General features: G+C 34.6%; 1 protein-coding gene across 9 annotated transcripts in view; it reads left to right on the top strand.

Moving 5' to 3' along the window:
- The window catches only part of PIAS2 (protein inhibitor of activated STAT 2), a 130,669-nt gene that overhangs the window by 69,464 nt on the left and 41,879 nt on the right, over window positions 1-19,326 (top strand). For all 9 annotated transcript variants that reach the window (XM_034943622.3, XM_034943616.3, XM_034943615.3 and 6 more), the window contains 5 exons: window positions 1,270-1,404; window positions 3,276-3,381; window positions 3,989-4,062; window positions 11,603-11,763; window positions 18,286-18,419. In XM_034943622.3, the coding sequence (XP_034799513.1) occupies window positions 1,270-1,404; window positions 3,276-3,381; window positions 3,989-4,062; window positions 11,603-11,763; window positions 18,286-18,419 (610 nt within the window). The remainder of the gene's footprint in view (window positions 1-1,269; window positions 1,405-3,275; window positions 3,382-3,988; window positions 4,063-11,602; window positions 11,764-18,285; window positions 18,420-19,326) is intronic.

The raw sequence follows: 19,326 nt of genomic DNA, 5'->3' as shown, positions 1-19,326 counted from the left end.
ATGCATTAATGACTGAGTGAAAAGTGATTCAGAAGTTTCTTCTGTACAAAAGGGAATATGTTAATTCATTTTGCTTCCATTTCTTTGCCATATATACATAGTATTTTCTCTTTCTCAATAGTACATAATTAAATTACATCACTGACATCCTAGCATCAGTGAAATATGGTATCTGCTTTTCAATATGTAGATTTTTTGCAGCTAAGACATTTTAATTTTCTAAAAAATACATTATTTTGGCTCTGAAAAATCAGAGTGAAGTCTTGCGGTAATTGGGAATTGGATATACTGCGAATCAGAAATGAGTATACTTGCTATTTAAAACAAACAGTTGGCCGGGCACTGTGGCTCACGCCTGTAATCCCAGCACTTTGGAAGGCCGAGGCAGGCTGATCACGAGGTCAGGAGATCAAGACCATCCTGGCCAACACAGTGAAACCCTGTCTCTACTAAAAATACAAAAAAATTAGCCGGATGTTGTGGCAGGCGCCTGTAGTGCCAGTTACTCAGGAGGCTGAGACAGGAGACTGGCGTGAACCCGAGAGGCGGAGCTTGCAGTGAGCCAAGTTCGCGCCACTGTACTCCAGCCTGGGCGACAGAGCCAGACTCCGTCTCAAAAAAAAAAAAATACGGTTGATGACTACATAAAAGTAGATTAAAGCATAAATAGCAGTATTTTGATAGCCATCAGGCTCATTTAATGACAACTGAAATGTTGATTATCCTTATTTGTTAACTTAACCTGGTTTAAAAGATTACCATTTCTGTTCCACCCAGAGAAAAGGCAGTGGAAAATATTTTTATCACTCACCAGATTTTAAAAATGAAATTCATTAGTTTGTTCTTTCTTTCCCCTCACTTCCCAGTTTGGTTTTTTTCTTTCCCACCCCCAATATGTGCATATATTTTGAATGGGGACTGCTAAGGATGAATCGTTATGAAAAGTTGTGACTTTATCTGTAAAGCTTGGTGTCCTATAAAAAAGGAAAACCATTCATAGCCAATGTGGCAAGATGTCAGCATCTTTAATTTTAATGTTGGAACATGGATTTTTTTCCTACCTTTCTGGACTTGTGAAATATTTTGTAACTTTTTTTCAAAGGTTATTTTCCTATTTTGGGTTGATAATGATCATAAGGGCTATGTGATTTTTAGGCTAAAATAAAAATAGTGTAACTGAAATTGGGCAGGATCCTGTATCTGTCTTGGAGAAAATGTTTAATCTTCCTGCAGATGATTTGAAATAATTTTTCTTTCTTACGGTTATAGGGCTATGCACCACCGCCTAAAAATGGGATTGAACAGAAGCGCCCTGGACGCCCCTTGAATATTACATCTTTAGTTAGGTTATCTTCAGCTGTGCCAAACCAAATTTCCATTTCTTGGGCATCAGAAATTGGGAAGGTAAAAGCTCTCCGTTTTGGGTAGCAGGACAGTGACCCCACTGAGGGTTGACTTTCTGTGTTTTTTCTTAAGCTGTTGGCTTCAGCTCTTTCTGTTTTTGGATTGTAATCTCTAAAAAGCAGTAATTTTCAGTTCAGAGGTGGCAGTGTGGAGATTCTTAAAGTTAAAAACTTTAACTCTGAGCTTTCCTGAATATCATCTCTTTATTTTCCTGGAAAGGAAATATGCATATTTATATTTCTTAAGGTAATGGTTTAACCACAATTGTATGTATGTTTGTGTTTAGTATTTTAATAAACTAGAAGCTTTGGATGATAAATATTTATGAAGAGGAACAAAGAAAGTTTTATCCGTTTGGGGGAGAAATGGTTAAATGTACACATGTTGTGATTAGAAATAATCTGTTCTAGCCTTTCTATAAACAACTGATATTTCAGATAACCTGTAAGCATTTGTATAAAAATATTTACTTAGAATTATAATATTTTCTCTATACCTTCAAGTTGATGAACTTGACTTTCTGCTGATTTTTGGTCTTATAATAAATTATGTCAATTTTGAGATACCAGTTAATACAACAAGGAATTTACATTTTAGAATTACTTGTTTATATAACTGAAATAATGAATGGAAAGGAGATTTCAGTTAATTTCTGACCATCAGCTTCAGTGTTAATATTACATGAAGCATCAGTTTCAGTGTTCTTATTACATGTTCCTAAACAGAATAATATTCCTGTTTTATGGATGGAGAAATTGAGGCATTATTTATAGCAGGAATTTTTTGTTTTACCACCAAGGTAATTGCAGAGCTGGGAGTAACTTTACAGACATTGGAATAAATGATTGTAGACATTGAAAACTTTTGCCATGTAATGGGGATAATACTCTTCCTTATAATTAAAATGATTAATTGACCTAGAATTTACACCATAAGTTGGGTATTTAGATATTTAAAAGAACATTAAAAAATATTTAAAATACTTGGTTTGGCAGCTATTAAAAGTATTATGTTTATTGTAGAATCAATTGAATGAATATATTTAATAAAATGGGAAGATAGGTTTTTTTTTTAACATTTATGTGAAATTATATTTTGTCTGTTCATAGCTCTATAAATAGCTAATGAAGGTTCCTTTGTGCCAGATCTAACAGGTATGGGATTGGACGCTGTTGTTTTCTGGCTTGACTTTTTAATTTTTATCATTTCTTCATGTGTCTTACATACTATAGTAGCTGCCGCTTGTCAATAAAATACCCATTTGGGGTACAGGAGTTAATTTATCAAAGCTTTCCTCAGAAGAAAGCTGATACCTGGTTCATTTGCGTGATTTACTCAAAGGCCATGTAGTAGCAGGTGGTTTCTTCTGCCAGAATTAGAACTTTGGAACTCTGGATTTGCAGTGTTAATTCAGACCACTGGCCTTTGGAATTTGTTTCTGCAGTGGAATTCCTCTTTTAAGTGAAAATATGAGAGCCTCATTACATAAAGTCGATAAAAGCAGAATGATTTTGGTTAGCAAGATTCTGGTTAGTCATAGGAGGGTACATTTTCAGGGTGGCCCCTAAGGTACCAGTTTTGCTAAATAAGAACCATAGTTTGGAAACCATTGATCTAACCTATATTCCCATACCAGCGAATGTTTTAAAGTGATAAATGATCAAGAAATACCTTTAAAATGATTGAGCTTTTATTTTCACTGAAGTAGCTTGGTGAATTTTGTCCCCTTCGCAGTGATTGACCATTCCATGGAAGTTATTTTGAATGTTATTTTTAGAAACCAGAGTTTCTTAAATAAGTATTTCATGTAAACAAAGAGAATATTATCTCTCATCTTTAATGCAGGTTTTTTTTTGTTTGTTTGTTTGTAGAATTACTCTATGTCTGTATATCTTGTACGGCAGCTTACATCAGCCATGTTATTACAGAGATTAAAAATGAAAGGTATTAGAAACCCTGATCATTCCAGAGCACTAAGTAAGTAATGTTTAATAAGACCAAGCATTTAAAAAAAAAAAAAGATTGAGCATATGAGATGCTTTAATGCTTTAAATATTGCTCACATCAATATATTAGTATATATTTGTTAGCTTGTGTATATACTAATTTGTATACATTACTGGTGAGTAAAATTGTAGACACATTACCACATAGTAGTTTTTAATTATCAAAGGAAGTATAAATATTTTTATCTTTTCTGTTTACAAATTTAATAATTGTTGGAAACAAACAATAGTGCATAATAAAAACTGTGATGAATGTGTGTTGGAAAAGCTTTGATGCTTAGGGTACTGCTGCATTCCAGCTTCCTCTCCTAATTGTTGTTTTGTTCTTAAGTCTTACATAGCTTTCTATTTTGAAAGTCTTGCTTACCAGCAGTTTTACTTTTAAAAAGAAATTTTAAGAATTTAAACAAAGAAATTTGCATGTTCATAATTCTTTAACTTATATTGGGAGTGTGATCGTGTTGTCAATACATTAATATCTAACATTTTGTTTTAAGATGCTATATATTTCTATAATTCCATTTCTTTGTCACCCTTGATTTTTTTTAAATTTTATTTTTTTTCTCTTCTTTTTAAAGTTAAAGAAAAACTTACTGCAGATCCTGATAGTGAAATTGCTACAACTAGCCTTCGGGTATCCTTGATGTGCCCTGTAAGTAAAGCAACAAAACATTTTGGGGAATTTGACTTTTTATAAATGATTAACTTTCCTATAAAAGTAAGTGTGGGAATGAATGATATATTATGAAGAATTCTGAACTTTTGTCTTTTCCCATTAAGGAATCTTCATGATTAAGTCACAATTCTTTGTATTATTTGGGCATGCAAAGAATACAAAGAAGAGGGAAGATAGCTTTAGGCTCAGAATAATCTGTTGTAATTAATGTTGTAGATAATATACAGCTAGTAATAAAAATATATTAAGAGCTGACTCCTTTTATCAGAATATAAATGATACTGAAAAATAGCAATAAAGTGACTAGGGCCTGATAAATGCTAATTGATGGTCTTAGTTTAGTGAGTTAGGATGTGTAGGATGTCTTTGTAATGTTCTTTTAAATTGCACAATAATTTTTCTTTTATATCTCCTTACATAGAAAGTATGAGGGAGAAATCAGTCAGCAACTCTCACATCCTCCTGTGTACTTGCCACTGAGCTAATTGTGGGAGAAAATATTGAGGCTTGCTTAGAATGTTAATAATTGAGTTTGAAAAATAAAACCAACTCCCATAAAAATGGTGCAGACTTCACTTACAGTTAGGCTGTTTTACTACCAAGAGGAGATGGGAGGGTCAGGAGCAGTGAATGAATTGGAGGGGAACCCTTTCCGGTTAAGAAGAACTTAATGAGAAAAAGTCATGGAATCAGGAATTTATAATGTAGTTTTGTGGGCATTTGATGACTACCTACCATTTTGAGAAATGTGCAGTTTTTTAAATGGGGAGAAATTGTGTCAGAAAAGAGAATGATTTGTTGAGTTTCTACTGTATGTTCTTTTATTTAACTGTCTTAGCAAACCTGTGTGGAGGAGTTGTCTTCATTTTGTAGATGAAGAAACTGAGACTGAATGAGGTTGGCTAACCCAAATTACACAGTTATTGGTAGAACAAGGATAAAGATTCTAGTGTTCTGATATTCCTGTTCTTTTTCCAATATACCATGCTGCCAGATTGGGCTGAAATATACATGTCCTGAATACAAGTACATCTCTTTTATTCTGGAAAGTGGTATTTGCAGATCTTTTTTTGAAGTGTCACTCTTTTAATCTTCATTAACTTAAAAACATGAATTTGCTTTTATTGAAATATAATTTTTTGGTATGAGGATTGCTTGGATACTGGGAACCTGCTCTTAGCAAATGCAGGGAAGAGGTGTGCAGTTCCAGTAGGGTAAGACCTGAAAGCCCTGAGGGTGTTGGCAGAGGTTCTAGGAGGCATGCGGAAGGACACACGACTTCCTCTGAGTGCAGGCTCTATGCAAACCTTCAGGCATGAGTTCTTTTCAGTGTCTTCAGGTTATTATATTTTTCTTCGCTCTCATGTTAAAATCAAAATTGATAGTAGATTGAAACAAGTGAAATTGCCTTTTTGTTGGTTAAAAAACAGTTGGATATTGACGATTTTTTATTATGTATCCCTAGTATATTCAGCAAACATTAATTGCCAGCTCTATTCCACATACAGTCACCATATGGGGAGGAAACTCGTGTCACCATTATGTTTTAGATGTCAAACTATTGTATCAGGAAGAAAGTCTACACAACTTACCTAAGGAGTTTTACAGTTGTGCAGTGCCATTTTCTTAGAATCTTTTAAATTTTTTTTCTTCATACAGGTTGCCATTCTACATGAGAGCAACCAAAACAAAATGCAATGGCCAAACATACTAACAGATTCTCAGGCTTTTTAAATTTTTTTTTTTTGCATTCATAACATATCTTTTTTTTTTTTTTAATTTATTTAAAATTTTTTTTGAGACAGGGTCTCTCTCTGTTGCCCATGCTGGAATGCAGTAGCATGAACACAGCTCACTGCAGCTTCAACCTCCTGGGTTCAAGTGATCTTCCCATCTCAGCCTCCTGAGTAGCAGGGACTACCGCCACACGCCACCGCACCTGGCTAATTTTGGTGTCTTTTGTAGAGATCTTTCGCCATGTTGCCCAGGCTGATCTCAAACTTCTGACCTCAAGTGATCTGCCCATCTTGGCCTCCCAAAATAATGGGATTACAGGCATGAGCCATCTCACCTAGCCAAACTTTCAATAATAGTGAAAGTAGTGTATCAGAGAGGTTAGGATTCCTTCTATGTAAGAATAGGGAGCAGTTCCTTCCAAACATGACCAGTTTTTAAGAAAATTAACTTTTCAGTTACTTGAAGAAATGAAGTAACAGATCAAATAGGTTTTTGAAATCTTGTTTTAAGTTTCTGAAATGTTTTTTTCTCTCTGCTCAGAAGTGACAACAGGTCTATTCGTGAGACTGTCTTTTGAGCTTTTCCTGGGGGTTCATCAATCTTTTCAGAGCACTTTCTAAGAAAAGAATGAATGCTACTCTTTGGGCTATAGTAGTAGTGTTAACATAAAGTTGGGTAGCTAAACTGTAATATGTGGTATATATTAATTAGAATACCAGACACAGGTGTTTTGATTAGATTTGGTGGATGGATGACAGAAGTTAGATGATGAAAGCAGTGTTTGAGAAAGAGTAAGTCCTATTATCAGTTGGAGAAAGCAGAATGGAGTCCAGCCAGCTAACAATGGAAATAACATGGGATCTGGTGCAGTAATGGGAAACGGAGAAGGAAAAAAATAAATCCCAGGCACTTAAATAAGAAGTGAACCCTGGGTTATTTGGCAAAAACAAGAGAAAATGATAGTGTAGGGTGATAGAATAAATGTTTATTACATTTCACAGTATTTTCGTAAAGTGATTTGCAGTGGACGTGAGTCTGAAAAGTGAGAGCAAATTCTAAAACCTCTGTCCTTGGGACTAAAGGAAGGTATTGTCACAGTAGTTATTGAAGAGGATCTAATTGAATGTGCATAATTATATTTCTGAACACCATATCTGAATTTTACATAGGAGTTTCACTTTGGTGATTTCAGCTAGTGATTTTCAATCTGTCCTGCAGAGGTGGACTGGGTAGCTGGGGGAGAGAAAAAGAAAGAAAGAAAGCTAGGTTTGATTTTATCTCTTGAGATTCTAGTATGTTAAAAAAAAAAAAAAAAAAAGTCCTGCTGAAAAGAGTTGGAAACCACCAGTTTGGGCCTTTTCAACTTAAAAACTCTCTTAATTTAGATTGGTAGTAATTAGTCTACAGTGAATAGAATTTGGATAATGCCAGCTTAACATTTTATAGGAAAAAAGTGTTGCATTACTTAGATAACCATTCATAAAAATAATAAATTTCAAAAAAGCATCATCATCTGATTAAATTAGAATTAGAATTTATTTTGGTGGCACATTCAGGTCCTTTTTAATAACATGCCATAGTCACTAGGCAATTGATAAAATTTTGCTAGCTGGTAACAAATTCCGTCTTAGGAAATGCTCATTAGTTCTTATAAGACCACTAGAGTAGAATTAAATTTAGGGTCAGCAACTTTTATAGTCCTGGATATTCTCGTTTCTGTATGCTGTGGAAATTTTAAGGCTGTGACAGGAGAGATGGAAACAGCATAGAAGAAAATGACAAAAACAATCCCTAAACAGCAGTTTGCAAAATGTGGCCCATGGATACCTGAAGGTCCCTGACACTCTTTGAAAAGAACTACAAAGTTAAAACTTTTTATAATAATATGGACACACAATTTTGGCATTTTGTGTTCTTTTTCTCTTAGGAACATAAAGTGATGTTTAACGTGGGTTACCCAATAGCTGATGATGATGTCATTGCTCTGATGGCTAATGGAATGTGTGCTTGTGTACTCTTGTCTTTTAAAAATATGTTTTAATTTCTAATATACAAATATTGATAACTATAGCCCACATACATAAAATGTCTTTTGAGGTCTTAATTTTTTTTTTCTTTTTCTTTTTCTTTCTTTTTGAGATAGAGTCTTGCTCTGTCATCCAGGCTGAAGTGCAGTGGCACGATCTCAGCTCACTGCAACTTCTGCCTCCTGGGTTTAAGCAATTCTCCTGCCTCAGCCTCCCAAGTAGTTGGGATTATAGGCACCTGCCATCATGCTCGGCTAATTTTTATATTCTTAGTAGAGACGGGGTTTCACCATGTTGGTCAGGCTGGTCTCGAACTTTTGACCTCGTGATTCCCCCGCCTCGGCTTCCCAAAATGCTGGGATTACACGTGTGAGCCACTGTGCCCGGCATTTTTTTTTTTTTTTTTTTTTTGACAGAGTTTTGCTCTTGTCACCCAGGCTGGAGTGCAGTGGTATGATCTCGGCTTACTGCAACCTCTGCCTCCCAGGTTCAAGCGATTCTCCTGCCTCAGTCTCCCGAGTAGCTGGGATTACAGGTGCCCACCACCACACCCAGCTAATTTTTGTATTTTTAGTAGAGATTGGGTTTCACCATGTTGGCTGGGCTGGTGTCGAACTTCTGACCTCAGGTGATCCACCCTCCTCGGTCTCCCAAAGTGCTGGGAGCCACTGTGCCTGGCCTAGGTCTTAATCTTTAAGAGTCTAAAGGGGTTTTGAAACCAAATGAGAACTGATAACTGTAAAAACCGTGGTAGGCTGAGTTAGAACGTTATTTTAAAGAAAAAATTATAAAAATTGACAAATAGGTACTTACAGATTATTCAAATAGAACCAAAAAGTAAAAATGATCATTTTAAATTCACAAGGTCTGTTATTCAGAAGTAACATTACTAGTAGCATGATAGATTTTTCCAGATTTAATTCTCTATATAATTATATGTATGTTTATTGGAAAGTATATATACTGTCCTATGGCTTGCTGTTTTTTAATTAACAGTGTATCTTAAGTATATTAGTATGTGTAGATTGATCTTATTTTAATCATTGTGGGCATTTTGTTGAATAGGTATAGTGTAATTTAATAATGAGTTTAGTGATTGAGTTGTTTCCACACAGTGATTGTGTAAAAAAGCCAACTCACTTACAATGGTGGAAAATTTCTAAATAACCAGCCAATATTTATGTTGGTACTACTTAAAAAGAATAACATGATTTTTAAAAAGGATAATATGAAAATCTATTAAAATTATTCATTTTATAATTGAAAGGATATAAAAAACCAGTTATCTCATTGGGTGCTGAATAGGTATTTAGTCAACGTTCATTTTTAATAGAACAAAAACTTAGCAAAAGAGGAAAAGGTGGGTAATTAAATTAAAAAACTAACACCATTTGTAATGTTATAAAACTGGCATGTCTCTGGGATGTGAGGACCATTTGGATTTGTGATATAGCTCCATCAGCTGTGTCTCAGTGAGTGTGTGGTTTTAACCTCTTGTAGCTTCAGCATCTTCATTGCAGAAATAGAAATGTAGATACCAGCTTTTCTGGAGTCATAGAGTTATGAAGATTTTATGAGATTTATATAAAAGCCTTGGGCATACTGTAAGATTCTGTTTAAGAAATAATTTGTTTTTAAAGGCAGGAAAAATATAGAAAGATGTATCATAAGAAGAGAAGCTGCCCCAGGTTTTATTCTGACCTTTTTCTGTTCTAAGTGATGAGTTATATCGTGCCGCATACCTTGATCGAATCACAGTAATTTCGAGGCTCCCTTTTAGAACTCTGGTTAGACACTTAGATAGAGGCAGTATAGCAGTGAGAGAGTGGACTCTGCAGGGCTGGAGCTTCCCAGGTCAGACCTGCTCTGCCATTTTCTAACTTTGTAACGTTAGGTTACTTAGCTTCTTTGTGCCTTAGTTTCCTTATTTATAACATGGGGATGGTAATAATACCATCCTTTTAGTATAATTGTTATGTAATTGTGAAAGTGTTTTTGAGAGTAATGTGAAGTAGTCAACACTGTACCTTGCACGTAGGTGGAACTGTATAAACGTTACTTCTGTGTTGATGATTCAGCTAAATTATTTTCTTTTTAAATTACCACATTACCAGGTGTTCATTTTAGAGGAATTAGAAATTACAGATGAACCAAAAGAAAAAGAACATCCTAAAAAGCCTACCTCCCAGGCAGAGCTAAGAATGTTTTAATTTTGCCATGAATTCTTTCAAACTTTATAGCATAAAAATGGGTCCGTCTTCTTCATTTCCTGTTTGTTCTTTTCCCCATTTCCAGTCCATCTCCATTCATTCTCCTATCTGGTCAACAAATACTGAGCACATACTGTCAGCTAGTATTGTGCTAGGACAGTAGGATTCAGTGGTGAGCAGAGATATAGACCGTCTTTTTGGAGCATAAGATCTAGTGGGAGAAACAAATTTTCAATCAAAATAGCAGGACTGGTTATAAACAGTGATATTTTCTGTAAAGGAAATATATGGGGAGGTTTGAAGGATTATGTAGGAAAACCTGGTCTGATCAAATCTGAGTGTTGTGTACGTCTTGGTGCCAGTGGACCACTACTAGTTGGAATAAGAATTTAACAGCACTAAAGTTAATCAAAAGTATGTTGAAAAATTGACACAGTTGATTATATAAAAACAAATTTTCATAAATGAAAAATATATTTGCAGTTCATATTACACAAAATTTCTTATATAAAGAGTGCCTATAAATAACATAAATGAAAAATATATTTGCAGTTCATATTACACACATGATTTCTTATATAAAGAGTGCCTATAAATAGATAACAAAAGATTAATAACCAAATGGGAAATGAGAAAAGGTTATAGGTAGAAAGTTCTTAGAAACACAAGTGACTCTTAGAAGTAAAAGAAGAGGCTCAACTACCACTTAAAATAAGAGGAATGTAGTTCACAACTGTAATGGGATATTTGTCACCTTCCAGATTGGCAGAGACCGAAGAATTTAATAACATTATATTGAAAAGGTTGAGTGGAACAAAGCATGTTAATACACATGTATGCATAACCCAATAGGTACTTTTTGTGGAAGATAGTGTGTTAATGTGACAAAAATTACAAATGTACTTTTCTTTCCACCCAAAAGTTATACTTCTAGGAATTATAAATATTATAAATATAAAAATCTTAGAAATGTTCATTACAGCATTGTTTGTAGTGATAAAAGATTGGGAACAATTTAAATGTCAGTCATTAGTGTACTGATTAAATAAATTATGATACCTTCATATAATGGTAGCTTTTTATATACCGATTTGTGTGCAGTAGTCACCAAGTTATATGACAGAAGTGAGTTGGAAAACAGTGTGTATTGTATACTATCATTCCTGGGAAAATATTTCTTTAAATACACACTTGGTTTATGCTTAGAACATCTGTGAAAGGACATGCAAGAGATGGATAACAGTGGTTCTCTAAATAGGGAAACTGGGGACCAGGTAAGAAGGAGTCATACTTTCAATGTATATGAATCTGGATTTACATGTTAACCTGTTTTGAAAAAGTGAAATGGTTTTTCAAAAATCATAGGGCAGTCAATGAATAAAAATATATTGTAATCTTCTTGGGAATACATTCTGATTTGGATTTCTATTTCATTTTTATCATCTTCTTGTATGACATCTTCCGACTTTTACAACTAACCATGTTCCCTCTGAGCTCATTCTCCTTTCTGAAATAGTTTTCCTTGTGTTTCCTGTCCTGTAGTTAGGAAAAATGAGGCTGACAATCCCATGCCGTGCAGTGACTTGTACACATCTGCAGTGTTTTGATGCTGCCCTTTATCTACAAATGAATGAGAAGAAGCCCACCTGGATTTGTCCTGTGTGTGACAAAAAAGCTGCCTATGAAAGCCTAATATTAGATGGGTAAGTATATCCCTTTTAACAGCTGATGTGGACTAATACAACAGCTATTGGCAATGCCTTTGTTCACTACAACTTACTGAACTAAATTCTAAATAAATTCTACTCTAGCATAAATCCAGATGTTTGTATGTTTTCCGTCTTATACCTAATTATACTCAATCTTATTTTTTAAACTGTGGTTAGTGGCATTTTTATCTCTATAATATGATTTACGTTGAGGGCAATGTTTTTGCTTTCCAAGATTATATTTTATAAAGCCCACAGGAAAGAGGGAAAAGTTTGCTTTGTGATGTCATTTTGCTTACCTAGAATTTCTTGAAGTAGCAATTAGGGTCTATGCAAAAACCAGAGGAAGTGATAGGGTAGATACAGACATAGCTCTTAAGTTCAAAACTGGAATTCGTGCCCAGGTATTTCTGACTCTGGAGTCCAAACTTTAAGCATCATCTCTCATATTATATTGCATGTCAGAATTTGGAAAATGACATGAACTAATTTTTAGTATCTTGTTTCAAATAATACTTTTTTAAAAATTGCACGTCATCCATGTACCATGTAAGATTTAGAAAATACAGTTACTGAAAAGATGAAAATAAAATTAGCAGTACCATCCTATGGTGATGACTTTGTTATTGACATTAAAAAAGACTGAAATGATACTTTATGTAATGATTTATATTAATATATACATATGATTTTTACTCTATATAGTGAAAAGTATCCTAGATTTTTAAAGATACTTGTACAACTTGAAAATGTTTTAAGCCAGGCACTGTGGTACATGCCTGTAGTCCTAGCTACACAGGAAAGTGAGGTGGGAGGATCACTTGAGCCCAGGAGTTCAAGGTGAGCTTGGGCAACATAGTGAGTTGCATCTCTAAAATAAACAACAAAAGTTTTACAAGAGTATTATCTGTGGAGAGGAATGGGGAATGAAGAGTGAATGGGACTTTAATGTTCCTTTCTGAACTTTTCCTTTGCTGAATTTTTATTTTTAGCTTATTTTGAAAAAATTTTAAACCTACAGAGGAGTTGGAACAGTAGCACAAAGAACCTCCCATGTAACTATGACCCAGATGCTTCAGTTGTTAACATTCTATCACAGTTGTTTTATCACTTTCTCCCTTAATATGTGTGCATATACCCATTTTTGGTGTGTGCATTTGTGAATGTAGAGAGAGATGATTGTTACCGTTTTTAGAATTATTTTGAACCATTTGAGAGTTACATATGTCATGCCCCTTTGTACATTAATATTTTGTGATGTGTTTACTAAATTCTTGATATTCCATATTTGTTTCTACTTTTTCAATTTAAAATTGCCCTGTGATGTTAGCATTTTTGAAGGTGGCATTTTGTGTATGTCTGTGGAGTTTTCTTCAAGTTCTTAGAAATAGAAATACTCAAAGGGAATGTAAGACTTTTACTATTTATTATTAAGATGCCTCCCAGGAGGAGTAAGCTATTTTTCCCTTCTAGTAAATCATTTCACTCTCATGCCAACAGGCATAACATCGTCCACTTCTCAGCCCTCTTAGCAGCCTTACGTATTAAAACTTACTTTAAAAATGTCTACTCTTGGGTGTGGTGGCTCACACCTGTCATCCCAGCACTTTGGAAAGCCAAGGCAGGATGATTGTCTGAGACCAGGAGTTTGAGGCCGCAGTGAGCAATGGTCATGCCATTCATTGCACTCCAACCCGGGTGACGGAGAAAGACTCTGTTTCAAAAGTAAACAAAACAAAATGGAACAACAAATAAAAATGTCTACTAATTTCCTAATTGAAAAGATAGCTATTTTGATTTTTAATTTTTGTATTATAGGAGTTATCAGATATTTCTTTAATTCCATATATTGGTCATTATAATATCTTTTACAAATTGCCTCTTAACATTCCTTTTTTAAAAAAGATTTTGCTATGGGCTTGCTCATCTTTTTCTTACTGGCCTATACATAGTCATTATAGATTGAGGATATTAATTTCTCTGTCCACATGTGCCAAATGTATTTTCCCAGTTTGCCTTTTATTTGTATTTATTGTGACCTTTGTTCTCCATTCAGAAGGTTTACATTTTTTTTTATCAAGTCTTGTCTTTTCCTTTTTGAATGTCTTCCTTGAAAGTGTTTAGAAAGTTGTAGAGATTTTATATGAGCACTTGCTTGTTTTCATCAGGCACATTTGTGATTCCTTTTTCCAGTTGTGCAGTTGTTCCGTCATACATTGCTTCATGAATTCATTCAACACAGTACTTACTAAATACCTATCATGTGTCAGATACTAGGTCTAAAAATGGTGAGCAGGGCACTTCTAGTATGGGAGATGGTAAAAAAAAAAAAAAGTATATTAAGTGTAAAGTGCTGTGAAGGTAAGGAATGACACTGTGGGAGGAAAATTGGGGATGAGGAAGGAACTTTACAGTAGGGAATAGGTGATCCCATTAAGGTAGGGATCACCTCACCCTAGCACCCAGATTATTCTCAACCACATTTACTTGAATAATCTCTCCCACAGATCTGAGATACTACTTGCATTATCTAATACATTTCTTGTAAATACTAGTGTTAACTTCTGAACTGCTATTTGTTCCATTGATCAAAGTATTACTGGGCCAATAAAACTATTTTAATTATTAGATTTCTATTATGTGGTAGTATTTCTTAGGCCATTTCTTTTCAGAATTTTTTTGACTAGTGTCACAATACATTCTGCCATGTTCACTTGAATAAAAGGATTCTCAAATTACACAGAACCTTTTTGGGTTTTGATTTACATTATGCTGAATTTTCAGTATAATTGAGAAAAATAAACCTCTTATGAAGTAGGTGTTTTTGGCATAAGAACTACTCATGTAAAATGTACAATTTGATAAATTTTGACTTATTATATACCTATGAAATCATTATCCCAGTCAAGATAATGAACACACCCATCACACCTAAAGTTTTCTCATGTATGTTTTTAATCTCTCCCTCTCAGTCCTCAAGCAAACACTGATATGCTTTCTGTTTCTATAGATTAGTTTGGATTTTCTAGACTTTTATATGAATGGAATCATAAACTATGTGCTTCCTTTGTCTAACTTCTTTTACTCAACATACTTGTTTGAGATACATTTATGTTACATATACCAATAGTTCATTTTTATTGCTGAGTTGCATTCTAACCCAGTTTGTCATTTCATGCGTTGATGGGTTTTTTCTGTTTTGGGGCTGTTGGAAATAAAGCTACTGTGAACATTCATGCCCAAGTCTTTGTGTGGACTGTTTTCATTTATCTTGGGTAAATACTTAGGAGTAGAATGCCTGGTCACATGCCAGGTGTGTGCTTAACTGCAAGAAACTGTCAAACTGTTTTCCAAAGCGGTTGTACTATTTTATATTATATTTCCACCAGCAGTATATGGAGAGTTTTGATTGTTCCTCATTCTCATTAACATTTGGTATGGCTTATCTTTTTTTTTTTTTTTTTTTTTTTTTTTGGAGACAGAGGCTTGCTCTGTTGCCCAGGCTGGAGTGCAATGGCACCATCTTGGCTCACTGCAGCCCCCACCCCCCAGGTTCAAGCGATTCTCCTGCCTCAGCCTCCCCAGTAGCTGGGATTACAGGCACCCACCACCACGCTTGGCTAATTTTTTGTGTCTTTAGTAGAGATGGGGTTTCGCCATAGTGGCCAGGCTGGTCTCCAACTCCTGACCTCAGGTGATCCACCCACCTCAGCCTCCCAAAGTGCTGGGATTACAGGCATGAGTCACCACATCCGGCCAGTTAATCTTTTTAATTTTAGATCATACTAGTGGTATATAGTGGTACTCCATTGTGGGTTTAATTTGCATTTTCCTTATTACTAATTGTTTTGAGCACATCTTTTTGCGTATTTATTCTCCATCTGTACGTTTCTTTGGTGAAGTGACCAAACTTTTGCCCGATTTTTTTTGTTTGTTTGTTTGTTTGTTTGTTTTGAGATGGAGTTTCGCTCTGTCGCCCAGGCTGGAGTGCAGTGGCATGATCTCAGCTCAGCGCAACCTTCCACCTCCTGGGTTCAAGCAATTCTCCTGCCTCAGCCTCCCAAGTAGCTGGGACTACAGGTGTGCACCACCACGCCTGGCTAATTTTTGTATTTTTAGTAGAGACAGGGTTTCACCATGTTGGTCAGGCTGGTCTCGAACTCCCGACCTCGTGATCCACCCGCCTCAGCATCCCAAAGTGCTGGGATTACAGGCATGAGCCACCGTGCCCGGCCTTTTGCCCACTTTTTAATTGGGTTTTGTTTTCATGTGAATGTTGGTGGTTCTTATGTATACTGGATACAAACGTCTTACCAGGTATATGATTTTTAAATGTTTTCTATCATTTTATCTTTTCAGTCTTTTAACAGTGTATGTCAAATAGCAGAAGTGTCTACTTTGAATGAAGGCTGGTTTACCAAGTTTTTCTTTTATGAAAGATTGTGCTTTTGGTATTATTTTAAGACATTTTCCCTAACTCAAGGTCACAAATATTTTTTCTGAGCTTCCTGTAGAAGTTTTATAATTTACTTTTACACTTAGGTTTATTATTTCTATCAAGTTAATTTTTATGTATGGTGTAAGATAAAGAACAGAGGTTTTGTTTTTGTTTGGTATATGGCCATGTGATTGCTGCACCATCATTTGTTAAGATTTGTTTTTCCTCATTGAATTGCTTTTGCACCTTTTACAAAAATTAATTGACTATATGTGTGATCTCTGAACTGTTCTATTGATTTATTTGTCTAGTTATGTCAGTACTGCGTTCGCTGGAAGTCAGGTAGTGTGACTCTTCCAACTTTGTTCTTCTTTTTCAAAATTATCTTGGCTATTGTAGATTCTTTGCATTTTCATACAGATTTTGGAATCAGCTTATCAATTAGGGGAAAAAACCTGCTGGGATTTTGATTTGTTTTTCATTGACTCTGTAGATAAGTCTTTGGTGACATAACAATATTGAGTCTTCTGATTTATGAACAGGATGTATCTTTCTGTTTATTTGTCTCAACAGTGTTTTGTAGTTTTCAATGTGTCTTGTACATCTCTTGTCAAGTTTATTCCTAAATATTTCATATCTCGGTGGTATTTTAAAAATTTTTGTGATTATGGCTAATATATAGAAATATAGTTGACCTTTGTATATTGCTGTCATATCAACATATGTTATTCCCATCCCTTAGTAGTTCTAGTAGCTTTATTATAGATTACATAGGATTTTCTATATAGTCAGTAATGTTTTTTAAATAGAGACAGTTTTACTTCTTCTTTCTAACGTGGTTGCCTTTTGTTTTCCCGCCGCCTTGCATTGACTAGTCTGGTAATACGGTGAATTATGTTGATTGACTTTTGGATATTAAACTAATCTTGTATTGTGGGAATGAACCCCATTTGGTCATGATTTGTTATCCTGTGTATATTTGTTGTTGGATTTGTTTTGCAAAGTTCATGGGGAATGTTGGGTATTTAGTTTTGTTGCAATGCCTGCCTGGTTTTATTATCAGAGTAATGCTGACCTTGTACAATGAGTTGGAAGTAGTGGTATTATTTCTCCTCAAATATTTGGTAGAATTCCCTAGAGAAGACATTGGGCCTAGGATTTTCTTTGTGGTAAAGTTTTTAACTACAGATCCAACTTATTTAATAGACATAGGGCTTCTTAGATTATCTGTTTCTTTTGGAGTGAGTGTAAATAAGTTTGACTGGAAGCTGATTTTTCTGTTTTTCTTTTTTTCTATTTGTTTGTTTTGTTCTTTGTTATTTCTCTTTTCTTTTACTATAATTTGCTTTTTTTTCTAGTTTCATAAAGTTACTGATTTGAGACTTTATTTTCTAATTAGGGAAGATTAATGCTATAAATTTTCCTTTAAATACTACTTCAGTATTTAAATAATACCATCCACAAATTTTATTACATTTTTATTTTCATTCAGTTTAAAATCTTATTTTTATCTTTGACTCATGTTTCTTTTGTTTAGTTTCCAAGTATTTATTTAGTTTCCAAGTTTTCAGGTTTTTCTGGTACGGACTTAATTTGAACTTAATTCAAATACACTTTGCTTATTTTAAATTTATTGAGACTTCTTTTATTTCTCTTTTCTTCCCTCCTTCCCCTACCCCATTATCCTTTTTTCTCGTAGTTAAAGTTTATAAATTATTTTACTGTATAGTAACCTTTGTCTGCTGATGTTTGTTTTTTGTGCTGTGTTAGAGGTTGTTCTTACTGCCAGCCTCAGCTAGGAGGCTCCAGGTATCTACTTCTCTCTAGCCATTTATACTCATTGAGTTACACAGGTGATGCTCAGTAAGTTACTTAACTATTATGTTGCCTGTTACAGATTTAAAACATAGGACAAAGGGAGTGTAATAATTGTTGTAAAGTATAAAGTATTGCAATACCAAAAGAAAAGGGGGTCAGCTAGCATTACTTATGTTTTCAAGGTAATGTGTATTACTTTCTTATTTCACCTTTAGGCAAAGCTGTTGATCACATGTATGTACTTCTTAATTGTTTTTTAGGCTTTTTATGGAAATTCTCAATGACTGTTCTGATGTAGATGAGATCAAATTCCAAGAAGATGGTTCTTGGTGTCCAATGAGACCGAAGAAAGAAGCTATGAAAGTATCCAGCCAACCGTGTACAAAAATAGAAAGTATGTGTAGAACAGCAGCAGAGAGTAAAGCAGTGAGACTCGTGCAACATTATCATTAATCTTGGCCCCTAGAACTATATGTTTGGAATTCAGCTTGTTGACTCAGTCTTTTGATTATATGTAGTTTTCCCCCAAATGATTTTTATTCTTTCCTGAAGGAATGTGCTAAAGTTTATACCATCTTATCAGCTATTTCATAGTATATTTTTCCTGTGTAGAATAAAGGAAACATTCATCTAAAATCATTTTAAAATATGATGTTTATTACAAAACAAAAAGTCACAAATGAATTTATATGGACAGTTTTTCAGAATTGTTCTTAGAGTATCTGTAGGTGGAACCCTAGGTGGAGGTGAGGTTAGAGAGGCTGCATCATTGGTTAATGGCCTTGGTGGTTTGGGGATGGTCACAGGTTAGTTGCTCAGAAAGTAAACAAATTGTTACCTTCCATTTCTTTGTGGGGAAGAATTTTAACATTGCCTTGATTACCTAGAATGTATACTCATCCATCAACTGCCTGCATCCATCCACACTAAGTAGGGAAACTGAGGGCATTTGGAGTAATTGAAACGCACAGGTGAACTTAAGAGTTTCTTTTTATCTAACAGTCTCATTGAAACCCACACGTGAACTTAGAGTTTCTTTTTATCTAACAGTCTACTCACTGCATTTCAGTTTTGTTCTGATTACATTTGAAGTTCTAACAAACAATGTAATGAATGGAGTAAGAAGAAAGGGGAAAAAATAAAGGATTTATGCCATTATTAATTATTCCTCTGCGATTGACACTAAACCTGAGTGCAGTGACCAAGGTTTCTCTCATCTTTCAGAAAAATGGGGAGTGATTTAGTTGATAAGTTTCTGTTGCTTTTCCATTATCAGCTGTCATTCATTTTTAACTAAATAC

Source organism: Pan paniscus, chromosome 17 (genome assembly GCF_029289425.2).
Source record: "Pan paniscus chromosome 17, NHGRI_mPanPan1-v2.0_pri, whole genome shotgun sequence".
NCBI classification, from domain to species: domain Eukaryota; kingdom Metazoa; phylum Chordata; class Mammalia; order Primates; family Hominidae; genus Pan; species Pan paniscus.
This window is presented reverse-complemented; position numbering and strand designations above follow the sequence as displayed.